The following is a 22652-nucleotide window of genomic DNA, read 5'->3' on the forward strand; positions in this document are numbered from 1 at the left end:
CCTTTGGGTTAATTTTTCACAGGGTGACAGCTGAGTGTTGAAGCAGTTAAATACCTGAAGCAATGGTTCTGACAACAGGCTAACATTTACACCTGCGCCCATTCCATTACTGTGCTGGAGAAAATATACTGAATGCATTACATCTGTAGTAGATCCAGTCTTCAAAATGATCAAGAATTCAGATCTACTTGCAGATCAAGTCATGACTGCAGAACAATTCCAGTAGGACATTTACCTTATCCTGATGTGTTTGAGGAACCTTGAGGCTCATAGTACAGAAATCTATCAAAACATAGTGAGTCAGCACATGCTGCGAGAGATCAGGTGGCTTTTAAACATTTAAAGCCAAACCAAGTTTCCAATAGAGATATTTGACTCCTTTAGAGGACAAGATTGCAAATGTTTTACCAGGTTCACTCATTTTTCCAACATTAGAATACTTTAACAGCCATCTTTATACTAGGTCCTGGATTTTCAGTTACAAGAAGCATTTTAAATTAAAAGTTCCAAGTTAAAGTTTAAGCTATGACCAAGTCTTTTGGTTTGTCCTACTCCATTTGCACATATCCTCCATGCTGGTTCCAACTCAAGACTCCATCCTATTAAAGAAGACTATTCCGCTGCTACTGTTGCTCGTTTGGGTTCAGGCTTTGGAGGCAATCTTGAGGGAACAAACTTAACCTTGAATCCAACCCAATCACACAAGTGCTTCTAAACAGCTCCAACCCTGACAGATTTAAAACAAACAAGCACTTAAAATAACACATTTATTCAAAGACAAATCAGTATAAAAATAAAGTTCTAAATTCACTCTGCAGCCTTCTTCCCTCGTTTTCTTGTAGTTTTGGCTGCAGGGGCGTCGCTTTCCTTTTTAGCCATCTTCTGCCGAGTTGCCTTTCCTGCCTTGGGCTCCTTTGTCGTCGTCGTCGCAGAAGCTGAAGTGTCCTTGTCGTTTCCATTCTCTGCCATTTTCTTGGCTTTTGGTTTCTTCGCCGGTGCAACCTTGGAAGTGCCAGTTTGGTCTTTTTTAGGTCTTTTGGGAGGCTTCGAATCCTGAAAAATGTGATACACGAGTGTTGCAGTACAGGATAGTTTAAGGACAGAAGTCCACCCCACAAAACCTTTCCCAGTTTTATTCAGAGCAAGATAACTTATTTGTTCACAAGGCCCTCACCTCCTCAGGTTTGCCCCCTTCTTTGGCGGCCTCGTTCTTCTCAGCACCTATGACACAGCGTACTGAAAGACTGTTTGCAGCCTAGTGATTTTTCCCCACATTAACAAACCTGCTTTGGGGGGCTTCTTAGCAGCCTTTTCTTTGGCTTCTTTCGGTACATTAGGATCAGCATTCTCACTTTTTGACTTTGGCTCCTTGTCCTTCGGTGCTAGCTGTAGAACAAAAGCAGAAGCTCCAGTCTAACATCACCATGACCTCCGAAACTCTGCAGTTCTGACATGTTACCCTGAACTTCCCCGTTGCGCCCGTGGAGACGTTTGAGTTGGCAGGGCGCACCAAAGCGCCAGACTCGATTCCTTTTTTCAGAGCTCTGCGAACCAAGTGTTTCAACCTCACCACGTCGACCGAGGGGTATTTTTGCTTGATGTAGTTCTGCATGGCCTGGGAAGAAACTCCTTTGCGGGAGTCCAACGCTTTCAGGGCTTCTTTCACCATGATCGCTGTGGACGGATGAGCCGCGCTCTTTCGCACGGTCAGAGCGCCTAAACACACAATAAAACGCACACTAACAATTGGCCCATTATAGATCATTGCAGGTTAAACGCTTCGTCCATTCGCCAACCTGATTTCTTTTTCTCTTTTGCCGGAGCGTCGGAGGAGGACTGCGGGGGGGCAGCAGCAGCGTCGGCTGCGGGCTTTTTAGGCGGCATCGTTACAGCTCAGATACCGGGAGAAGCGATGAGGCCGCCACGTCCGGCGCGCCCGTCTTTATGCGGTGGCTTCCGGCTCGAGATGAGCGCAGGTGATCAGGACAGGTGCATCCTATTGGGATTTATCCTTCGCGATGCATTTGTTTTGTTTAGCTGCACAGGTTTCCAGCGCTGTTGCTGCAGCGCAATCATGTTTTGGCAGCATGCAAAAGATGCACGTGAACAAGAGAGCTGTGGGAAAGCATCTCGAGCATGCATATTTTATATGATTGAGTTTTCATGACATTTGAGGCTTTAAAAAAAAATCTTCTTATCATTACAGTGAGCCAACGAGCATGATCATTTGAGGTTTTGTTCAGAAATTGTTCCACCAAAGTGAAGAAGCTTGTTTGATTTCAGCCCTTCATGTTGTGCTCAGCATCAGACTGACACACGTTGGTCACCTGGTTTGAATATTGAAGCTGGTGTTTGTCAAACGTTCACACATGCTTTCGTTACTGGTACTCCTTCCTGAAACAGGCGGATGAGAACTTATAGGTCGGTCTGACCGGAAAGACTCGGTGATCAGTTACAGGAAGTACGACTGTGACTGAAATAACCCCCACTTATCCTCTATGCATTGAACTGAACTTTATAGCAAAATGTATGTGTTGTTAATAAGAAAGATTATTTTTTTTACAGTGCTTGTCTACTATATCACTTGAAATCTTAAGTGTTTTTAAAATAAAGTAAAATAAAGAGAGCTGCACATGGGTTGTGTGTCTTAGTTTTAATTTTCCTCTGGTCCCACATGGAAACATCACTTTGCTTTGATAGCAGTTCAAATAAAAAGCAGATCAGATGTAAAACTGAAGTCAAACAGTCTCTCTTGATTGTTCACTGTGTCCCTCTATTAAGAGCCTGTAGTTCCGGTTGTGGTTTTTTCCGCTAAACACCTACAAGATCACAGTTTCATGCTCTGATCAGTCGATCAGAGTCCTGGACGATTTTGAACAGTCTCAGTCATGGCTGGACGCTCGCTGTCTGCCGTCCTCCTCTGTAAGTTAAACTAAATTTGATTTTACCATGATGGCTTTTTATTTACAGCTTTTTGTCCATTTTTTTAATGGAACAAATATTCTCAACAGATCTCCTCTACAGTCCTACACTAGGTCGGTCTGAACGTTCATGCATTTTATTACTGTAGAAATGTTTGGAATCATCTGTTGCTTACATGTTTAAGTCAGTGTTGCTCTCTATCTGTATTTATCCATATTTTCAGCTCTTCTTCCTCCTGAGCTGGTGATAACTGAACATCTGATCACAGAGACAGATTCTGTCACACTGCACTGTCGGACTCCATCAGGCCAGACTGTGCATCAGTGTTTTGTCTACAGTGTGGAGACAAAAAACAGCGTTTCATTCTCATGTATGAAAACTCTGACAGCAACTGAGCTGCTAATTCACTCAAAGCAGAGCGCGCCTGCTGTGGTGCAGGTACGATGCTACTATACCGTCAAGTATGGAGACATAATATCTCCATCTCCACACAGCGGCACCTCCTTCATCACCATACAGAGTAAGTCACTGGGTTTAGCCTTAAATATGGACATATATATTTTTTTAAATCTCTTCCTCGCCCTCCTGGGTGGTGCCTCCTTCAGACATTGGTCTTCTACGGGAGTCTGAGGGTTCTGCACAGGATCTTAGCTGTTCCTAGAACTGTGCTCTTCTGGACAGAGATCTCTGATGTGGCTCCTGGTATCTGTTGGAGCATCTACTCAGCTTGGGTGTTACTGCCCCTAGTGTCCCAATCACTACTGAGACCACTGTTGCCTTCATGCCCCACATTCTCTCCATCTCCTCCTTCAGCCCTTGGTACTTCTCCAGCTTCTCGTGTTCCTTCTTCCTGATGTTGCTATCACTTGGGATTGCTACATCTATCACCACCACTGTCTCCTGGTGTTTACCCACCACCACTATGTCAGGCTGGTTGGCCACCACCATCTTGTCAGTCTTGATCTGGAAGTCCCACAGGGTCTTGGCCTCTATTGCTCTGGTGCTCAGGGCCTGTTCTTGTGGGGCCATGATTAGTGCCTCTGTGCTGTCTATCAGTCCGGCCTTTTCCAGCCACAGGTATGTTTTCTCATTATCAGCCACTTCCTCAATTTGTTGCTGTTCTTTGATCTCTTTTAACCATTTCTGTCTTATTTGCCTGATCAATGATTGTTTTGGTTATATTACTTTAGAACGTCAGGAGAAAAACACACATCAGTAGTTGTGTCAGTATCACAATAAGAGAATAACATCTATTTACTGTTATTACAGATGTGATGAGGAGTAAATCAACACCCTCAGCTTTCACCCCCCCCACCTTGTCCTTGTCATTCAGCAGGCTGGACTCTCACCAACAATGATGGTGTTTTCACTTCCACCTTAAATCCTGGTGGAGCAGCATCAGGTGGGAGTGATGAGAAGAATAAAGACAAAGGTAGGAAGACAAAATCAACACATGAACAAAAGCACCGTTCTTATGCTGTATTTGTACATGCACGTGCCATTGTTTACTGACTGCGACACTTTTAATTTGTACATGCAGTTGATGTTTCACGTCTCTTTTTCACTCCCAAATTCTAATTCGCTTTTTGGCCACCTACCTAAACATCCATTTAAGGTTCCCTGACAGTCTGTCACATTCTTAGTTGGCACAGACGGTCAATATTTACGGTAATGAGCAAAGGAAACATTTAACTGTAGACAGAAACATGTTTGCTACAGCAACAAACACTTTGAATCTTGAGGGGGAAAAGGAAACCTTGTTAATGTTTAGTTAAACTTCATAAAGCAGGAGTCAATATGGAACACTGTTGTGATGAGCAAAAATAAGATCCTTAATGTTTATTTAGACTCAGAACTCATAGCTGTGTGGTTTCTCCTAGCAACAGGAATGTGGATATTCACACTGATCATAGCTGTGGCTTGTTTTGGAGTGATTGTCGGAGTGATCTTACTGGGACTGATGCTCTGGAGAACTGGTAAACTCATGTAAATGTTAATAGATCCATGGTAGCTTTCCCAACAATGCCAGGAGTTTAAGAGCTTTCATAGATAAATACTAAACGATGCATCCATAATGTTAAACTTAACTAAACTTTAACAGTTTGGTCACTTAAATATTTGCTTCACTGTTCCTCAGATTCTGAGAGAATAAAATGGCAAAAATATGAAACTGAGGTAAATATGACACCCGTTTGATGACACAGCTTTATCTGTGTTTGATTATTAAAAGCTTCCTCTTCTTCTTTTTAAAGGGTGAATACCACATGTACTGCACCGTGACTGCTGATTTGACTCCACCAGTCAAGACGCACATAGTTTACAGGAAAGTGGAACGTCATTAAGTCAGATGATATAAAACCTATTAGATAACGGATATACATCTATATATATCAAATTTGACATGAATAATTTTTATTGTTGTTAGATATTCCAACATCATTACCCTGGTCTTAACTAAAGTCACTTCCACAAATGTCCTCAATGTGGAGATGAAATCCTTATTGTGGTCCTCACTGTGTAGCACATAAACAAATTTATACACATACATGAGAAAATATCAAGGACAGATGACGGAAATAAAATATTCTTTTATTATTTCATTTCATTAGCGGTTTTAAACATGTGGTTAAGAATAGAATGCTGGACAAATTATGACTGACGTAAATTCAGTTGTGATTATCATGCACATTTGCAGTATACTGTTTGAGGTCTTCAGCTTTAAATAAAGGAGAAACTGAGGTCAGGCTGTCTGTGGCCAGTCAGATATGTGTTATGAGCCTTACCATGAGAATGCTCCAGAAACAGCTGGAAACCTGAAAGCTACGTGAGAGCACTCGTGTTTTACTAACTGCATCATAAATACAGAGCATTGTGCATCGCTTTCACTTGTGACAACTTTGTAGTTTACATTCCACAAATGCATTTTTATTGTTTCCCCTAATAGCAAACACACAAAACTGTACTGTATCCCAGTTGTCATCCTTTGGACAAAGGACCCCTCATCTCTAAGAACTGACCTGTACCTGACCTGCCGCAAGGATTTTATCATCACATGGTTCATGTTTTCTGCAAAAATGGAAGTAAATTTCAGTACTACAGATATTATTTTTCCTCAATAAAGCACAGCCAGCTGCAAAGGTGTGAGTACTTTAATTTCTGATTGGCCATGTTCTCTATGGGTTAAGGAGCATCTTTGTCTTGATTGAGTCCGTACTGACGTCCACTTTGGTGTTAGAGGTCACTGTGGGAACATACAGGGTCTCCAACGAGCCCTTAATCTCCTTCAGCCCTATATATTTTTCTGAGGCGTCATCGCTAATTCATAAATCCAAGACCACCACGTGTCCTTTAGATCCCACGTGTCCTTTAGATCCCATCCCAACACATCCTGATCCTGATGTCTTAGCAAATTATAGGCCAATATCCAACCTTCCTTTTATCGCTAAAGTTCTAGAGAAGGTGGTGGTGACTCAGTTACTGGAGCACCTGCAGAGAAACAGCCTGTTTGAGATGTTTCAGTCAGGCTTTAGAGATCACCACAGCACAGAAACAGCACTTCTTAAAGTCACTAATGATCTTCTCATAGCTTCCGATCATGGACTGGTCTCTATGCTGGTTCTGCTGGACCTCAGTGCTGCTTTTGATACAGTTGATCACAGCATCCTAGATCATACTTATCTGATAGATACCAGTTTGCTCATGTCCATGGTGTTCCCTCCTCATACAGTAGGGTTAGCCATGGAGTTCCTCAAGGTTCTGTACTTGGACCAATCCTCTTCACATTGTACATGCTTCCCTTAGGGAACATTATTCGGCAGCATGGGATAAATTTTCATTGTTATGCTGATGACACTCAGCTTTATTTATCAATATCAATCTTTATTTATATGGCACTTTTCATACGCTAGGTAGCACAAAGTGCCTCACAAAGGATAAAAACAGCAAAGAGAACAAGAGAATCAAGAAAAGGACACACACACACACATGCATACAACACACTTACACACACATCCACACACACACAAACAAGCTTAGACAAGTTGAGACATGGCTGGGCACCGAGACCTGAGGCGAAGGAGACGCCACCTTTGGAGGCCCACCAGGCCGAGGGAGGTCACGGTCCGTGACCACAGGCGGTACCACCACAAAGACCAGCCCGACCCGGACAGACCGGAGGCTCCACACCAAAGCACAGAGCCCCCTAACCATGAAACCAGAGGAGACAGAGAAGTTAGTGAAGCTCCAGACCTGTCTTAAAGACATAAAGTCCTGGATGTCTTCAAATTTCCTCCTCCTTAACTCAGGAAAAACTGAGGTCATGGTGTTTGGTCCTGAACCTCTCAGGGACAGATTAGATCACATGGTCACTCTAGATGGTATCTCATTAACATCTAGTCTCTCTGTGAGGAATCTAGGAGTAACTTTTGATCAAAATCTCTCCTTCAATTCACACATTAAATTAGTCTCTAGAAGTGCCTTTTTTCACTTGAGGAACATCTCAAAGATCAGGAAGCTGCTGACGCGGCATGATGCTGAAAAGTTAGTCCATGCATTTGTTACTTCCAGGCTGGACTATTGTAATTCTTTATTATCAGGGTGTCCAAACAACTCTTTAAGAAGCCTCCAGTTGATCCAAAATGCTGCAGCCAGAGTTCTGACAGGTATTGACAAAAGAGATCACATTACTCCTGTAATGGCGTCGCTTCATTGGCTGCCCGTTAAATTTAGAATAATTTTTAAAACCCTTCTTTTGACCTACAAGGTCCTCAGAGGCCTAGCTCCATCCTACCTGGAGGAGCTAGTGATACCTTATCAGCCTAATAGACCGCTCCGCTCTCAGAATGCTGGTCTACTTGTGGTTCCCAGAGTTTCTAGGAGTAGAATGGGGGGCCGAGCATTTAGCTACCAGGCCCCCCTGCTTTGGAACCAGCTCCCTGTCCAGGTACGGGAGGCTGACTCCATCGCTACTTTTAAGATCAGACTTAAAACCTACCTCTTTGAAAAAGCTTATTATTACTAATTCAGTAGTTCCAGTTACTATCATAGACAGACAAATTATCATACCTAGGGGGTCGTCTAATCGTTAGGTCACATCTTAGTTATGCTGTTATAGGCCAAGGCTGCCGGGGTCCGGAAACATGATCACCTGACAGGCCTCTGTCACTCCACTGGGTCATCCTCTCCTCTCCTCTCCTCTCCTCTCCTCTCCTCTCCTCTCCTCTCCTCTCCTCTCCTCTCCTCTCCTCTCCTCTCCTCTCCCTCTACCCAGCCCCCCATCAGCAGGAGGGTCCCCCTACATGAGCCTGGTCCTGCTCAAGGTTTCTTCCTGTTAAAGGGGAGTTTTTCCTTGCCACTGTTGCTTGTCTGGGGTCAGGCCCTGGGATTCTGGAAAGTGCCTTGAAACAATTTTGATTGTATAAGACGCTATATAAATAAAGATTGATTTGATTTGACCTGCTGATGCCGGCAGCGATCAGAGGAAGCAGAGCTGTTGTTAAAGCAGTGGAGAGGCGCGTCGCTGAGCCACACTCCATCGCATTTTCCTGGAGAACGCACAATATTTCTGTCAGTACTAAAAGAAGATGGATGGATGGACAAACGGATGGACGGACGGACGCGTCTCACCTCTGGGTGGAATGGATGGCATGACTCAGGCTTCTTCCTGTCCTTCTGAAACTTCAGCCTGTCACATTTAAGTGACTCGTGTTCACAGGTGTCAAGGCTGAAACAACTTTACCCATATTTATAGATTTATATCACATGCAGGACTTGGATTGTGCAAACTAAAATAAAAACAGTCAGACGGAGTGAAAGGATATACATGATCTCAATGGGATCCATTGTTACTGGAGGAACGCTGCTACAGTCGCACTTATTGTCCACAACAACCATGAACAGGTTGCTGCTGGGAATCTGCTGTATGACAAAAGATCTGTAGCCCGAACATTGGCAGATGTTAAAATACCAGGATCGGGACAGCAGGATGAACATTCACAGTTTCAGACGCAGCAATAAGGTCTGAGTACCTGACGCAGCCCTCACAGTCGATGTTGCCTGTTGTTTCTTTGATGGTGCGTTCAGAGATGAAGGCGGGATACTCCGTATCGCAAGGTACCATCAAGGTTTTACCTCGAGTTCTCTGAGCTGAATGGACGAAGGGAACGGACAGAACTTGAAAAAACATTGACGGAAACCCGCAAAAACAACAAATACCAGAGGAATGATTGTGCATCAACACAGCAAAATGTATGTGTTGTTAATGAGAACGATAGTATTTTTTACAGTGCTTGTCTACTATATCACTTGAAATCTTAAGTGTTTTTAAAATAAAGTAAAATAAAGAGAGCTGCACATGGGTTGTGTGTCTTAGTTTTAATTTTCCTCTGGTCCCACATGGAAACGTCACTTTGCTTTGATAGCAGTTAAAATAAAAAGCAGATCAGATGTAAAACTGAAGTCAAACAGTCTCTCTTAAGTGTTCACTGTGTCCCTCTATTACAGTAATTTGTACATGCAGTTGATGTTTCACATCTCTTTTTCACTCCCAAATTCTAATGCGCTTTTTTGGCCACCTACCTAAACATCCATTTAAGGTTCCCTGACTGTCTGTCACATTCTTAGTTGGCACAGACGGTCAATATTTACGGTAATGAGCAAAGGAAACATTTAACTGTAGACAGAAACATGTTTGCTACAGCAACAAACACTTTGAATCTTGAGGGGGAAAAGGAAACATTGTTAATGTTTAGTTAAATTTCATAAAGCAGGAGTCAATATGGAACACTGTTGTGATGAGCAAAAATAAGATCCTTAATGTTTATTCAGACTCAGAACTCATAGCTGTGTGGTTTCTCCTAGCAACAGGAATGTGGACATTCACACTGATCATAGCTGTGGCTTGTTTTGGAGTGATTGTCGGAGTGATCTTACTGGGACTGATGCTCTGGAGAACTGGTAAACTCATGTAAATGTTAATAGATCCATGGTAGCTTTCCCAACAATGCCAGGAGTTTAAGAGCTTTCATAGATAAATACTAAACTATGCATCCATAATGTTAAACTTAACTAAACTTTAACAGTTTGGTCACTTAAATATTTGCTTCACTGTTCCTCAGATTCTGAGAGAATAAAATGGCAAAAAGATGAAACCGAGGTAAATATGACACCCGTTTGATGACACAGCTTTATCTGTGTTTGATTATTAAAAGCTTCCTCTTCTTCTTTTTAAAGGGTGAATACCACATGTACTGCACCGTGACTGCTGATTTGACTCCACCAGTCAAGACGGACATAGTTTACAGGAAAGTGGAACGTCATTAAGTCAGATGACATAAAACCTATTAGATAACTGATATACATCTATATATATCAAATTTGACATGAATAATTTTTATTGTTGTTAGATATTCCAACATTGTTACCCTGGTCTTAACTAAAGTCACTTCCACAAATGTCCTCAATGTGGAGATGAAATCCTTATTGTGGTCCTCACTGTGTAGCACATAAACAAATTTAAACACATACATGAGAAAATATCAAGGACAGATGAAGGAAATAAAATATTTTTTATTATTTCATTTCATTAGCGGTTTTAAACATGTGGTTAAGAATAGAATACTGGACAAATTATGACTGACGTAAATTCAGTTGTGTTTATCATGCACATTTGCAGTATACTGTTTGAGGTCTTCAGCTTTAAATAAAGGAGATACTGGGGTCAGGCTGTCTGTGGCCAGTCAGATATGTGTTATGAGCCTTACCGTGAGAATGCTCCAGAAACAGCTGGAAACCTGAAAGCTACGTGAGAGCACTCATGTTTTACTAACTGCATCATAAATACAGAGCATTGTGCATCGCTTTCACTTGTGACAACTTTGTAGTTTACATTCCACAAATGCATTTTTATTGTTTCCCCTAATAGCAAACACACAAAACTGTACTGTATCCCAGTTGTCATCCTTTGGACAAAGGACCCCTCATCTCTAAGAACTGACCTGTACTCAGGCTGCATACATTCTTTTACTCTACACTTCAATCTTAGCTTTAGCACATTCAGGACACATCAGTCCATCAGTGCCGCAAGGATTTAATCGTCACATGGTTCATGTTTTCTGCAAAAATGGAAGTAAATTTCAGTACTACAGATATTATTTTTCTGAATAAAAGGTGTGAGTACTTTAATTTCTGATTGGCCATGTTCTCTATGGGTTAAGGAGCATCTTTGTCTTGATTGAGTCCGTACTGACGTCCACTTTGGTGTTAGAGGTCACCTGCTGATGCCGGCAGCGATCAGAGGAAGCAGAGCTGTTGTTAAAGCAGTGGAGAGGCGCGTCGCTGAGCCACACTCCATCGCATTTTCCTGGAGAACGCACAATATTTCTGTCAGTAATAAAAGAAGATGGATGGACGGACAAACGGACGGACATGTCTCACCATTTCAGTCTAACATCACCATGACCTCCGAAACTCTCCAGTTCTGACATGTTACCCTGAACTTCCCAGTTGCGCCCGTGGAGACGTTTGAGTTGGCAGGGCGCACCAAAGCGCCAGACTCGATTCCTTTTTTCAGAGCTCTGCGAACCAAGTGTTTCAACCTCACCACGTCGACCGAGGGGTATTTTTGCTTGATGTAGTTCTGCATGGCCTGGGAAGAAACTCCTTTGCGGGAGTCCAACGCTTTCAGGGCTTCTTTCACCATGATCGCTGTGGACGGATGAGCCGCGCTCTTTCGCACGGTCAGAGCGCCTAAACACACAATAAAACGCACACTAACAATTGGCCCATTATAGATCATTGCAGGTTAAACGCTTCGTCCATTCGCCAACCTGATTTCTTTTTCTCTTTTGCCGGAGCGTCGGAGGAGGACTGCGGGGGGGCAGCAGCAGCGTCGGCTGCGGGCTTTTTAGGCGGCATCGTTACGGCTCAGATACCGGGAGAAGCGATGAGGCCGCCACGTCCGGCGCGCCCGTCTTTATGCGGTGGCTTCCGGCTCGAGATGAGCGCAGGTGATCAGGACAGGTGCATCCTATTGGGATTTATCCTTCGCGATGCATCTGTTTTGTTTAGCTGCACAGGTTTCCAGCGCTGTTGCTGCAGCGCAATCATGTTTTGGCAGCATGCAAAAGATGCAGGTGAACAAGAGAGCTGTGGGAAAGCATCTCGAGCATGCATATTTTATATGATTGAGTTTTCATGACATTTGAGGCTTAAAAAAAATCTTCTTATCATTACACTGAGCCAACGAGCATGATCATTTGAGGTTTTGTTCAGAAATTGTTCCACCAAAGTGAAGAAGCTTGTTTGATTTCAGCCCTTCACACGTTGGTCACCTGGTTTGAATATTGAAGCTGGTGTTTGTCAAACTTTCACACATGCTTTCGTTACTTCTTCCTGAAACAGGCGGATGAGAACCTATAGGTCGTTCTGACCTGAAAGACTCGGTGATCAGTTACAGGAAGTACGACTGTGACTGAAATAACCCCCAGTTATCCTCTATGCATTGAACTGAACTTTATAGCAAAATGTATGTGTTGTTAATAAGAAAGATTTTTTTTTTTACAGTGCTTGTCTACCATATCACTTAAAAATTTCAATATGTTTAAAATAAAGTAAAATAAAGAGAGCTGCACATGGGTTGTGTGTCTTAGTTTTAATTTTCCTCTGGTCCCTCATGGAAACGTCACTTTACTTTGATAGCAGTTAAAATAAAAAGCAGATCAGATGTAAAACTGAAGTCAAACAGTCTCTCTTGATTGTTCACTGTGTCCCTCTATTAAGAGCCTGTAGTTCCGGTTGTGGTTTTTTCCGCTAAACACCTACAAGATCACAGTTTCATGCTCTGATCAGTCGATCAGAGTCCTGGACGATTTTGAACAGTCTCAGTCATGTCTGGACGCTCGCTGTCTGCCGTCCTCCTCTGTAAGTTAAACTAAATTTGATTTTACCATGATGGCTTTTTATTTACAGCTTTTTGTCCATGTTTTTTAATGGAACAAATATTCTCAACAGATCTCCTCTACAGTCCTACACTAGGTCGGTCTGAACGTTCATGCATTTTATTACTATAGAAATGTTTGGAATCATCTGTTGCTTACATGTTTAAGTCAGTGTTGCTCTCTATCTGTATTTATCCATATTTTCAGCTCTTCTTCCTCCTGAACTGGTGATAACTGAACATCTGATCACAGAGACAGATTCTGTCACACTGCACTGTCGGACTCCATCAGGCCAGACTGTGCATCAGTGTTTTGTCTACAGTGTGGAGACAAAAAACAGCGTTTCATTCTCATGTATGAAAACTCTGACAGCAACTGAGCTGCTAATTCACTCAAATCAGAGCGCGCCTGCTGTGGTGCAGGTACGATGCTTCTATACCGTCAAGTATGGAGACATAAAGTCTCCATCTCCACACAGCGGCATCTCCTTCATCACCATACAGAGTAAGTCACTGGGTTTAGCCTTAAATATGGACATATATATTTTTTTAAATCTCTTCCTCGCCCTCCTGGGTGGTGCCTCCTTCAGACGTTGGTCTTCTACGGGAGTCTGAGGGTTCTGCACAGGATCTTAGCTGTTCCTAGAACTGTGCTCTTCTGGACAGAGATCTCTGATGTGGTTCCTGGTATCTGTTGGAGCATCTACTCAGCTTGGGTGTTACTGCCCCTAGTGTCCCAATCACTACTGAGACCATTGTTGCCTTCATGCCCCACATTCTCTCTATCTCCTCCTTCAGCCCTTGGTACTTCTCCAGCTTCTTGTGTTCCTTCTTCCTGATGTTGCTATCACTCAGGATTGCTACATCTATCACCACCACTGTCTCCTGGTGTTTACCCACCACCACTATGTCAGGCTGGTTGGCCACCACCATCTTGCCAGTCTGGATCTGGAAGTCCCACAGGGTCTTGGCCTGCTTGTTCTCCAGCACTTTCGGGGGTGTCTCCCACCTGGTCCCTGGGACCTCCAGTCCATACTCAGTGCAGATGTTCCTGTCCACTATGCCAGCCACCTGCTTATGCTGCTCCATGTATGCCTTGCCTGCTAGCATCTTGCACCCTGCTGTGATGTGCTGGGCCGTCTCAGTGGCATCTCCACACAGACTACACCTGGGGTCTTGTCTGGTATGGTGGACCCTGGCCTCTATTGCTCTGGTGCTCAGGGCCTGTTCTTGTGGGGCCATGAGTAGTGCCTCTGTGCTGTCTATCAGTCCGGCCTTTTCCAGCCACTTCTCAATTTGTTGCTGTTCCTTGATCTCTTTTAACCATTTCTGTCTTATTTGCCTGATCAATGATTGTTTTGGTTATATTTCTTTAGAACGTCAGGAGTAAAACACACATCAGTTGTTGTGTCAGTATCACAATAAGAGAATAACATCTATTTACTGTTATTACAGATGTGATGAGGAGTAAATCAACACCCTCAGCATTCACCCCCCCACCTTGTCCTTGTCATTCAGCAGGCTGGACTCTCACCAACAATGATGGTGTTTTCACTTCCACCTTAAATCCTGGTGGAGCAGCATCAGGTGGGAGTGATGAGAAGAATAAAGACAAAGGTAGGAAGACAAAATCAACATATATGAACAAAAGCACAGTTCTTATGCTGTATTTGTACATGCACATGCCATTGTTTACTGACTGCGACACTTTTAATTTGTACATGCAGTTGATGTTTCACGTCTCTTTTTCACTCCCAAATTCTAATGCGCTTTTTGGCCACCTACCTAAACATCCATTTAAGGTTCCCTGACTGTCTGTCACATTCTTAGTTGGCACAGACGGTCAATATTTACGGTAATGAGCAAAGGAAACATTTAACTGTAGACAGAAACATGTTTGCTACAGCAACAAACACTTTGAATCTTGAGGGGGAAAAGGAAACCTTGTTAATGTTTAGTTAAACTTCATAAAGCAGGAGTCAATATGGAACACTGTTGTGATGAGCAAAAATAAGATCCTTAATGTTTATTTAGACTCAGAACTCATAGCTGTGTGGTTTCTCCTAGCAACAGGAATGTGGATATTGACGCTGATCATAGCTGTGGCTTGTTTTGGAGTGATTGTCGGAGTGATCTCACTGGGACTGATGCTCTGGAGAACTGGTAAACTCATGTAAATGTTAATAGATCCATGGTAGCTTTCCCAACAATGCCAGGAGTTCAAGAGCTTTCATAGATAAATACTAAACGATGCATCCATAATGTTAAACTTAACTAAACTTTAACAGTTTGGTCACTTAAATATTTGCTTCACTGTTCCTCAGATTCTGAGAGAAGAAAAAGGCAAAAAGATGAAACCGAGGTAAATATGACACCGGTTTGATGACACAGCTTTATCTGTGTTTGATTATTAAAAGCTTCCTCTTCTTCTTTTTAAAGGTTGAATACCACATGTACTGCACCATGACTGATGATTTGACTCCACCAGTCAAGACGGACATAGTTTACAGGAAAGTGGAACGTCATTAAGTCAGATGACATAAAACCTATTAGATAACTGATATACATCTATATATCAAATTTGACATGAATAATTTTTATTGTTGTTAGATATTCCAACATCGTTACCCTGGTCTTAACTAAAGTCACTTCCACAAATGTCCTCAATGTGGAGATGAAATCCTTATTGTGGTCCTCACTGTGTAGCACATAAACAAATTTATACACATACATGAGAAAATATCAAGGACAGATGAAGGAAATAAAATATTCTTTTATTATTTCATTTCATTAGCGGTTTTAAACATGTGGTTAAGAATAGAATACTGGACAAATTATGACTGATGTAAATTCAGTTGTGTTTATCATGCACATTTGCAGTATACTGTTTGAGGTCTTCAGCTTTAAATAAAGGAGATACTGGGGTCAGGCTGTCTGTGGCCAGTCAGATATGTATTATGAGCCTTACCGTGAGAATGCTCCAGAAACAGCTGGAAACCTGAAAGCTACGTGAGAGCACTCGTGTTTTACTAACTGCATCATAAATACAGAGCATTGTGCATCGCTTTCACTTGTGACAACTTTGTAGTTTACATTCCACAAATGCATTTTTATTGTTTCCCCTAATAGCAAACACACAAAACTGTACTGTATCCCAGTTGTCATCCTTTGGACAAAGGACCCCTCATCTCTAAGAACTGACCTGTACTCAGGCTGCATACATTCTTTTACTCTACACTTCAATCTTAGCTTTAGCACATTCAGGACACATCAGTCCATCAGTGCCGCAAGGATTTTATCGTCACATGGTTCATGTTTTCTGCAAAAATGGAAGTACATTTCAGTACTACAGATATTATTTTTCTGAATAAAAGGTGTGAGTACTTTAATTTCTGATTGGCCATGTTCTCTATGGGTTAAGGAGCATCTTTGTCTTGATTGAGTCCGTACTGACGTCCACTTTGGTGTTAGAGGTCACCTGCTGATGCCGGCAGCGATCAGAGGAAGCAGAGCTGTTGTTAAAGCAGTGGAGAGGCGCGTCGCTGAGCCACACTCCATCGCATTTTCCTGGAGAACGCACAATATTTCTGTCAGTAATAAAAGAAGATGGATGGACGGACAAACGGACGGACATGTCTCACCATTTCAGTCTAACATCACCATGACCTCCGAAACTCTCCAGTTCTGACATGTTACCCTGAACTTCCCCGTTGCGCCCGTGGAGACGTTTGAGTTGGCAGGGCGCACCAAAGCGCCAGACTCGATTCCTTTTTTCAGAGCTCTGCGAACCAAGTGTTTCAACCTCACCACGTCGACCGAGGGGTATTTTTGCTTGATGTAGTTCTGCATGGCCTGGGAAGAAACTCCTTTGCGGGAGTCCAACGCTTTCAGGGCTTCTTTCACCATGATCGCTGTGGACGGATGAGCCGCGCTCTTTCGCACGGTCAGAGCGCCTAAACACACAATAAAACGCACACTAACAATTGGCCCATTATAGATCATTGCAGGTTAAACGCTTCGTCCATTCGCCAACCTGATTTCTTTTTCTCTTTTGCCGGAGCGTCGGAGGAGGACTGCGGGGGGGCAGCAGCAGCGTCGGCTGCGGGCTTTTTAGGCGGCATCGTTACGGCTCAGATACCGGGAGAAGCGACGAGGCCGCCACGTCCGGCGCGCCCGTCTTTATGCGGTGGCTTCCGGCTCGAGATGAGCGCAGGTGATCAGGACAGGTGCATCCTATTGGGATTTATCCTTCGCGATGCATCTGTTTTGTTTAGCTGCACAGGTTTCCAGCGCTGTTGCTGCAGCGCAATCATGTTTTGGCAGCATGCAAAAGATGCAGGTGAACAAGAGAGCTGTGGGAAAGCATCTCGAGCATGCATATTTTATATGATTGAGTTTTCATGACATTTGAGGCTTTAAAAAAAAATCTTCTTATCATTACACTGAGCCAACGAGCATGATCATTTGAGGTTTTGTTCAGAAATTGTTCCACCAAAGTGAAGAAGCTTGTTTGATTTCAGCCCTTCACACGTTGGTCACCTGGTTTGAATATTGAAGCTGGTGTTTGTCAAACGTTCACACATGCTTTCGTTACTTCTTCCTGAAACAGGCGGATGAGAACCTATAGGTCGTTCTGACCTGAAAGACTCGGTGATCAGTTACAGGAAGTACGACTGTGACTGAAATAACCCCCAGTTATCCTCTATGCATTGAACTGAACTTTATAGCAAAATGTATGTGTTGTTAATAAGAAAGATTTTTTTTTTTTACAGTGCTTGTCTACCATATCACTTAAAAATTTCAATATGTTTAAAATAAAGTAAAATAAAGAGAGCTGCACATGGGTTGTGTGTCTTAATTTTAATTTTCCTCTGGTCCCACATGGAAACATCACTTTGCTTTGATAGCAGTTAAAATAAAAAGCAGATCAGATGTAAAACTGAAGTCAAACAGTCTCTCTTGATTGTTCACTGTGTCCCTCTATTAAGAGCCTGTAGTTCCGGTTGTGGTTTTTTCTGCTAAACACCCACAAGATCACAGTTTCATGCTCTGATCAGTCGATCAGAGTCCTGGACGATTTTGAACAGTCTCAGTCATGTCTGGACGCTCGCTGTCTGCCGTCCTCCTCTGTAAGTTAAACTAAATTTGATTTTACCATGATGGCTTTTTATTTACAGCTTTTTGTCCATTTTTTTAATGGAACAAATATTCTCAACAGATCTCCTCTACAGTCCTACACTAGGTCGGTCTGAACGTTCATGCATTTTATTACTATAGAAATGTTTGGAATCATCTGTTGCTTACATGTTTAAGTCAGTGTTGCTCTCTATCTGTATTTATCCATATTTTCAGCTCTTCTTCCTCCTGAGCTGGTGATAACTGAACATCTGATCACAGAGACAGATTCTGTCACACTGCACTGTCGGACTCCATCAGGCCAGACTGTGCATCAGTGTTTTGTCTACAGTGTGGAGACAAAAAACAGCGTTTCATTCTCATGTATGAAAACTCTGACAGCAACTGAGCTGCTAATTCACTCAAATCAGAGCGCGCCTGCTGTGGTGCAGGTACGATGCTACTATACCGTCAAGTATGGAGACATAAAGTCTCCATCTCCACACAGCGGCACCTCCTTCATCACCATACAGAGTAAGTCACTGGGTTTAGCCTTAAATATGGACATATATATTTTTTTAAATCTCTTCCTCGCCCTCCTGGGTGGTGCCTCCTTCAGACATTGGTCTTCTACAGGAGTCTGAGGGTTCTGCACAGGATCTTAGCTGTTCCTAGAACTGTGCTCTTCTGGACAGAGATCTCTGATGTGGCTCCTGGTATCTGTTGGAGCATCTACTCAGCTTGGGTGTTACTGCCCCTAGTGTCCCAATCACTACTGAGACCACTGTTGCCTTCATGCCCCACATTCTCTCCATCTCCTCCTTCAGCCCTTGGTACTTCTCCAGCTTCTTGTGTTCCTTCTTCCTGATGCTGCTATCACTTGGGATTGCTACATCTATCACCACCACTGTCTCCTGGTGTTTACCCACCACCACTATGTCAGGCTGGTTGGCCACCACCATCTTGTCAGTCTGGATCTGGAAGTCCCACAGGGTCTTGGCCTGCTTGTTCTCCAGCACTTTCGGGGGTGTCTCCCACCTGTTCCCTGGGACCTCCAGTCCATACTCAGTGCAGATGTTCCTGTCCACTATGCCAGCCACCTGCTTATGCTGCTCCATGTATGTCTTGCCTACTAGCATCTTGCACCCTGCTGTGATGTGCTGGGCCGTCTCAGTGGCATCTCCACGCAGACTACACCTGGGGTCTTGTCTGGTATGGTGGACCCTGGCCTCTATTGCTCTGGTGCTCAGGGCCTGTTCTTGTAGGACCATGAGTAGTGCCTCTGTGCTGTCTATCAGTCCGGCCTTTTCCAGCCACTGCCTCAATTTGTTGCTGTTCCTTGATCTCTTTTAACCATTTCTGTCTGATTTGCCTGATCAATGATTGTTTTGGTTATATTTCTTTAGAACGTCAGCAGTAAAACACACATCAGTAGTTGTGTCAGTATCACAATAAGAGAATAACATCTATTTACTGTTATTACAGATGTGATGAGGAGTAAATCAACACCCTCAGCTTTCACCCCCCCACCTTATCCTCGTCATTCTCCAAGCTGGACTCTCACCAACAATGATGGTGTTTTCACTTCCACCTCAAAACCTGATGGCGCAGCATCTTTAACACCTCCTACACCATGTAACAAAATATATTCTAAGTCTGGAATTGATATATTTCACACAATTAAAGTTCCAACTTTTTTCATTATGGATGATTATGGAACAGTTTTTCTAACAGGTCCTCCGACAGAATCCCAGCCAAAGCAGATCCAAACACAAGGGAAAAGTTCAAGCTCTTCTGGTCCAAGCAGTCGTTGGCCCACAGGTAAGAAATCAAGATTAAGATTAAGATTAAGATGTACTTTATTCATCCCCGTGAGGAAATTGAATTGTTGTAGCACCCTATACAAAGTATAGAAACAAAATAAATAAATACAGATAAGATTAGAACGTTATAAGCATATATACAGCATATATTATAATATAATATATATATATATATATATATATATATATATATATATATATATATATAATATATACATAATATAATATATACATATTATAAGCATTATAAGCATATATACATAAATATAGAATAAAATAGAAATGAATAAAATTACAACATAAACATTACACAATTATTGTTATTGGCTGGGTTAGGATGAGTTATACAGTCTGATAGCGGACGGCAGGAATGACTTCCTGTAGCGTTCCTTAGAGCAGCGAGGCTGCAGGAGTCTGCTGCTGAAGCTGCTCCTCAGTTTGTCCACTGTGTTATGGAGGGGGTGGGAGGGACTGTCCATGATTGTCCGCAGTTTCAACACCATCCTGTCCCTCACCACCTCGTCCAAGTTATCAAGTCTACAGCCCACAACAGACCCTGCCTTTTTAGTTTGTTGAGTTTGTTGGCATCCTTTGCTTTAATGCCTGCACCCCAGCACACTGCAGCAAAGAAGATGGTGCTAGCCATGACAGACTGGTAGAACATGTGGAGCATCCTGCTGCAAACACTGAAGGACCTGAGTCTCCTGAGGAAGTAGAGTCTGCTCATGGCCTTCTTGTAGACAGTTGACACGTCAGATGACACTGACACAAGCAGCAACGTTGAGACGATTAAAATAAAAGAGCTCAAGCCAAAGACAACTGAATACATCCCCACCTTGTCCTCGTCATTCAGCAGGCTGGACTCTCACCAACAATGATGGTGTTTTCACTTCCACCTTAAATCCTGGTGGAGCAGCATCAGGTGGGAGTGATGAGAAGAATAAAGACAAAGGTAGGAAGACAAAATCAACATATATGAACAAAAGCACAGTTCTTATGCTGTATTTGTACATGCACATGCCATTGTTTACTGACTGCGACACTTTTAATTTGTACATGCAGTTGATGTTTCACGTCTCTTTTTCACTCCCAAATTCTAATTCGCTTTTTGGCCACCTACCTAAACATCCATTTAAGGTTCTCTGACTGTCTGTCACATTCTTAGTTGGCACAGATGGTCAATATTTACGGTAATGAGCAAAGGAAACATTTAACTGTAGACAGAAACATGTTTGCTACAGCAACAAACACTTTGAATCTTGAGGGGGAAAAGGAAACATTGTTAATGTTTAAACTTCATAAAGCAGGAGTCAATATGGAACACTGTTGTGATGAGCAAAAATAAGATCCTTAATGTTTATTTAGACTCAGAACTCATAGCTGTGTGGTTTCTCCTAGCAACAGGAATGTGGATATTAACGCTGATCATAGCTGTGGCTTGTTTTGGAGTGATTGTCGGAGTGATCTTACTGGGACTGATGCTCTGGAGAACTGGTAAACTCATGTAAATGTTAATAGATCCATGGTAGCTTTCCCAACAATGCCAGGAGTTTAAGAGCTTTCATAGATAAATACTAAACTATGCATCCATAATGTTAAACTTAACTAAACTTTAACAGTTTGGTCACTTAAATATTTGCTTCACTGTTCCTCAGAGTCTGAGAGAAGAAAAAGGCAAAAAGATGAAACCGAGGTAAATATGACACCGGTTTGATGACACAGCTTTATCTGTGTTTGATTATTAAAAGCTTCCTCTTCTTCTTTTTAAAGGATGAATACCACATGTACTGCACCGTGACTGATGATTTGACTCCACCTGCCAAGACGGACATAGTTTACAGTAAAGTGGAACGTCATTAAGTCAGATGACATAAAATATATATATAGTATATATATAGATATACATCTATATATATCAAATTTTAAAAGATGGCATTTCAAGGAAAGGCTACTACCTTACAAAGAGTTCCTCAGGGCGGTGTTCTGGTTCCCTTTTGTTTTTACTTTATATTAATAAAAACAGTGAGGACTTAAAAGGAGAAGAAAGACATGAATCATTTTTATTGTTGTTAGATATTCCAACATCGTTACCCTGGTCTTAACTAAAGTCACTTCCACAAATGTCCTCAATGTGGAGATGAAATCCTTATTGTGGTCCTCACTGTGTAGCACATAAACAAATTTATACACATACATGAGAAAATATCAAGGACAGATGAAGGAAATAAAATATTCTTTTATTATTTCATTTCATTAGCGGTTTTAAACATGTGGTTAAGAATAGAATACTGGACAAATTAAGACTGACATAAATTCAGTTGTGTTTATCATGCACATTTGCAGTATACTGTTTGAGGTCTTCAGCTTTAAATAAAGGAGAAACTGGGGTCAGGCTGTCTGTGGCCAGTCAGATATGTGTTATGAGCCTTACCGTGAGAATGCTCCAGAAACAGCTGGAAACCTGAAAGCTACGTGAGAGCACTCGTGTTTTACTAACTGCATCATAAATACAGAGCATTGTGCATCGCTTTCACTTGTGACAACTTTGTAGTTTACATTCCACAAATGCATTTTTATTGTTTCCCCTAATAGCAAACACAAAAAACTGTACTGTATCCCAGTTGTCATCCTTTGGACAAAGGACCCCTCATCTCTAAGAACTGACCTGTACTCAGGCTGCATACATTCTTTTACTCTACACTTCAATCTTAGCTTTAGCACATTCAAGACACATCAGTCCATCAGTGCCGCAAGGATTTTATCATCACATGGTTCATGTTTTCTGCAAAAATGGAAGTAAATTTCAGTTCTACAGATATTATTATTATTCTCAATAAAGCACAGCCAGCTGCAAAGGT

General features: G+C 42.3%; 4 protein-coding genes and 2 long non-coding RNA genes across 18 annotated transcripts; 4 read left to right on the plus strand and 2 right to left on the minus strand.

Annotated features, from left to right (window-relative positions):
• Nucleotides 1-748: 748 nt before the first annotated feature.
• On the minus strand, nucleotides 749-11908 carry h1m (linker histone H1M). Of its 2 annotated transcripts, none has more exons than XM_029826551.1 (5): nucleotides 11748-11908; nucleotides 11411-11667; nucleotides 1284-1386; nucleotides 1175-1221; nucleotides 749-1053 (listed from the first exon to the last, which is right to left on the minus strand). In XM_029826551.1, exons 1-5 carry the CDS (start codon nucleotides 11833-11835, stop codon nucleotides 808-810), a joined length of 741 nt encoding a protein of 246 aa, XP_029682411.1. In that variant the 5' UTR covers nucleotides 11836-11908; the 3' UTR covers nucleotides 749-807. The 2 variants fall into 2 exon arrangements, with proteins under 2 accessions (XP_029682411.1, XP_003973280.1); XM_003973231.3 differs by lacking the exons at nucleotides 11411-11667; nucleotides 11748-11908 and adding exons at nucleotides 1460-1716; nucleotides 1797-1956.
• On the plus strand, nucleotides 2854-6059 carry LOC105417824 (uncharacterized). Of its 3 annotated transcripts, none has more exons than XM_011613856.2 (7): nucleotides 2854-2922; nucleotides 3012-3035; nucleotides 3146-3442; nucleotides 4256-4354; nucleotides 4803-4898; nucleotides 5060-5097; nucleotides 5175-6059. In XM_011613856.2, exons 1-7 carry the CDS (start codon nucleotides 2889-2891, stop codon nucleotides 5262-5264), a joined length of 678 nt encoding a protein of 225 aa, XP_011612158.2. In that variant the 5' UTR covers nucleotides 2854-2888; the 3' UTR covers nucleotides 5265-6059. The 3 variants fall into 3 exon arrangements, with proteins under 3 accessions (XP_011612158.2, XP_029682417.1, XP_029682416.1); XM_029826557.1 differs by having other exon boundaries at nucleotides 4809-4898; XM_029826556.1 differs by having other exon boundaries at nucleotides 4259-4354.
• On the plus strand, nucleotides 9289-10263 carry LOC115246847 (uncharacterized). Its single transcript, XR_003885943.1, has 3 exons — nucleotides 9289-9876; nucleotides 10038-10075; nucleotides 10153-10263. It is a non-coding gene; the product is annotated as an uncharacterized lncRNA (long non-coding RNA).
• Nucleotides 11909-12742: 834 nt separating the features above from the next.
• On the plus strand, nucleotides 12743-16768 carry LOC115246845 (uncharacterized). 4 transcript variants are annotated; one of them, XM_029826552.1, is made up of 7 exons: nucleotides 12743-12840; nucleotides 12931-12954; nucleotides 13065-13361; nucleotides 14312-14473; nucleotides 14924-15019; nucleotides 15181-15218; nucleotides 15296-16768. In XM_029826552.1, exons 1-7 carry the CDS (start codon nucleotides 12807-12809, stop codon nucleotides 15383-15385), a joined length of 741 nt encoding a protein of 246 aa, XP_029682412.1. In that variant the 5' UTR covers nucleotides 12743-12806; the 3' UTR covers nucleotides 15386-16768. The 4 variants fall into 4 exon arrangements, with proteins under 4 accessions (XP_029682412.1, XP_029682413.1, XP_029682414.1 ...); XM_029826553.1 differs by having other exon boundaries at nucleotides 14930-15019; XM_029826554.1 differs by having other exon boundaries at nucleotides 14375-14473.
• Nucleotides 15939-17049, minus strand: LOC105419530 (uncharacterized). Its single transcript, XR_003885941.1, has 3 exons — nucleotides 16890-17049; nucleotides 16498-16809; nucleotides 15939-16423 (listed from the first exon to the last, which is right to left on the minus strand). It is a non-coding gene; the product is annotated as an uncharacterized lncRNA (long non-coding RNA).
• Nucleotides 17050-17685: 636 nt separating this feature from the next.
• LOC105419529 (uncharacterized) lies at nucleotides 17686-22649 on the plus strand. 7 transcript variants are annotated; one of them, XM_029826545.1, is made up of 9 exons: nucleotides 17686-17985; nucleotides 18075-18098; nucleotides 18209-18505; nucleotides 19457-19606; nucleotides 19694-19792; nucleotides 20648-20746; nucleotides 21193-21288; nucleotides 21450-21487; nucleotides 21565-22649. In XM_029826545.1, the coding sequence occupies exons 1-9, from the start codon at nucleotides 17952-17954 to the stop codon at nucleotides 21652-21654; spliced, it is 927 nt and encodes a 308-aa protein (XP_029682405.1). In that variant the 5' UTR covers nucleotides 17686-17951; the 3' UTR covers nucleotides 21655-22649. The 7 variants fall into 7 exon arrangements, with proteins under 7 accessions (XP_029682405.1, XP_029682406.1, XP_011619445.2 ...); XM_029826546.1 differs by having other exon boundaries at nucleotides 21199-21288; XM_011621143.2 differs by having other exon boundaries at nucleotides 20651-20746.
• Nucleotides 22650-22652: the final 3 nt, after the last annotated feature.

This window comes from Takifugu rubripes, chromosome 19, assembly GCF_901000725.2.
Source record: "Takifugu rubripes chromosome 19, fTakRub1.2, whole genome shotgun sequence".
In the NCBI taxonomy this organism is placed as follows: domain Eukaryota; kingdom Metazoa; phylum Chordata; class Actinopteri; order Tetraodontiformes; family Tetraodontidae; genus Takifugu; species Takifugu rubripes.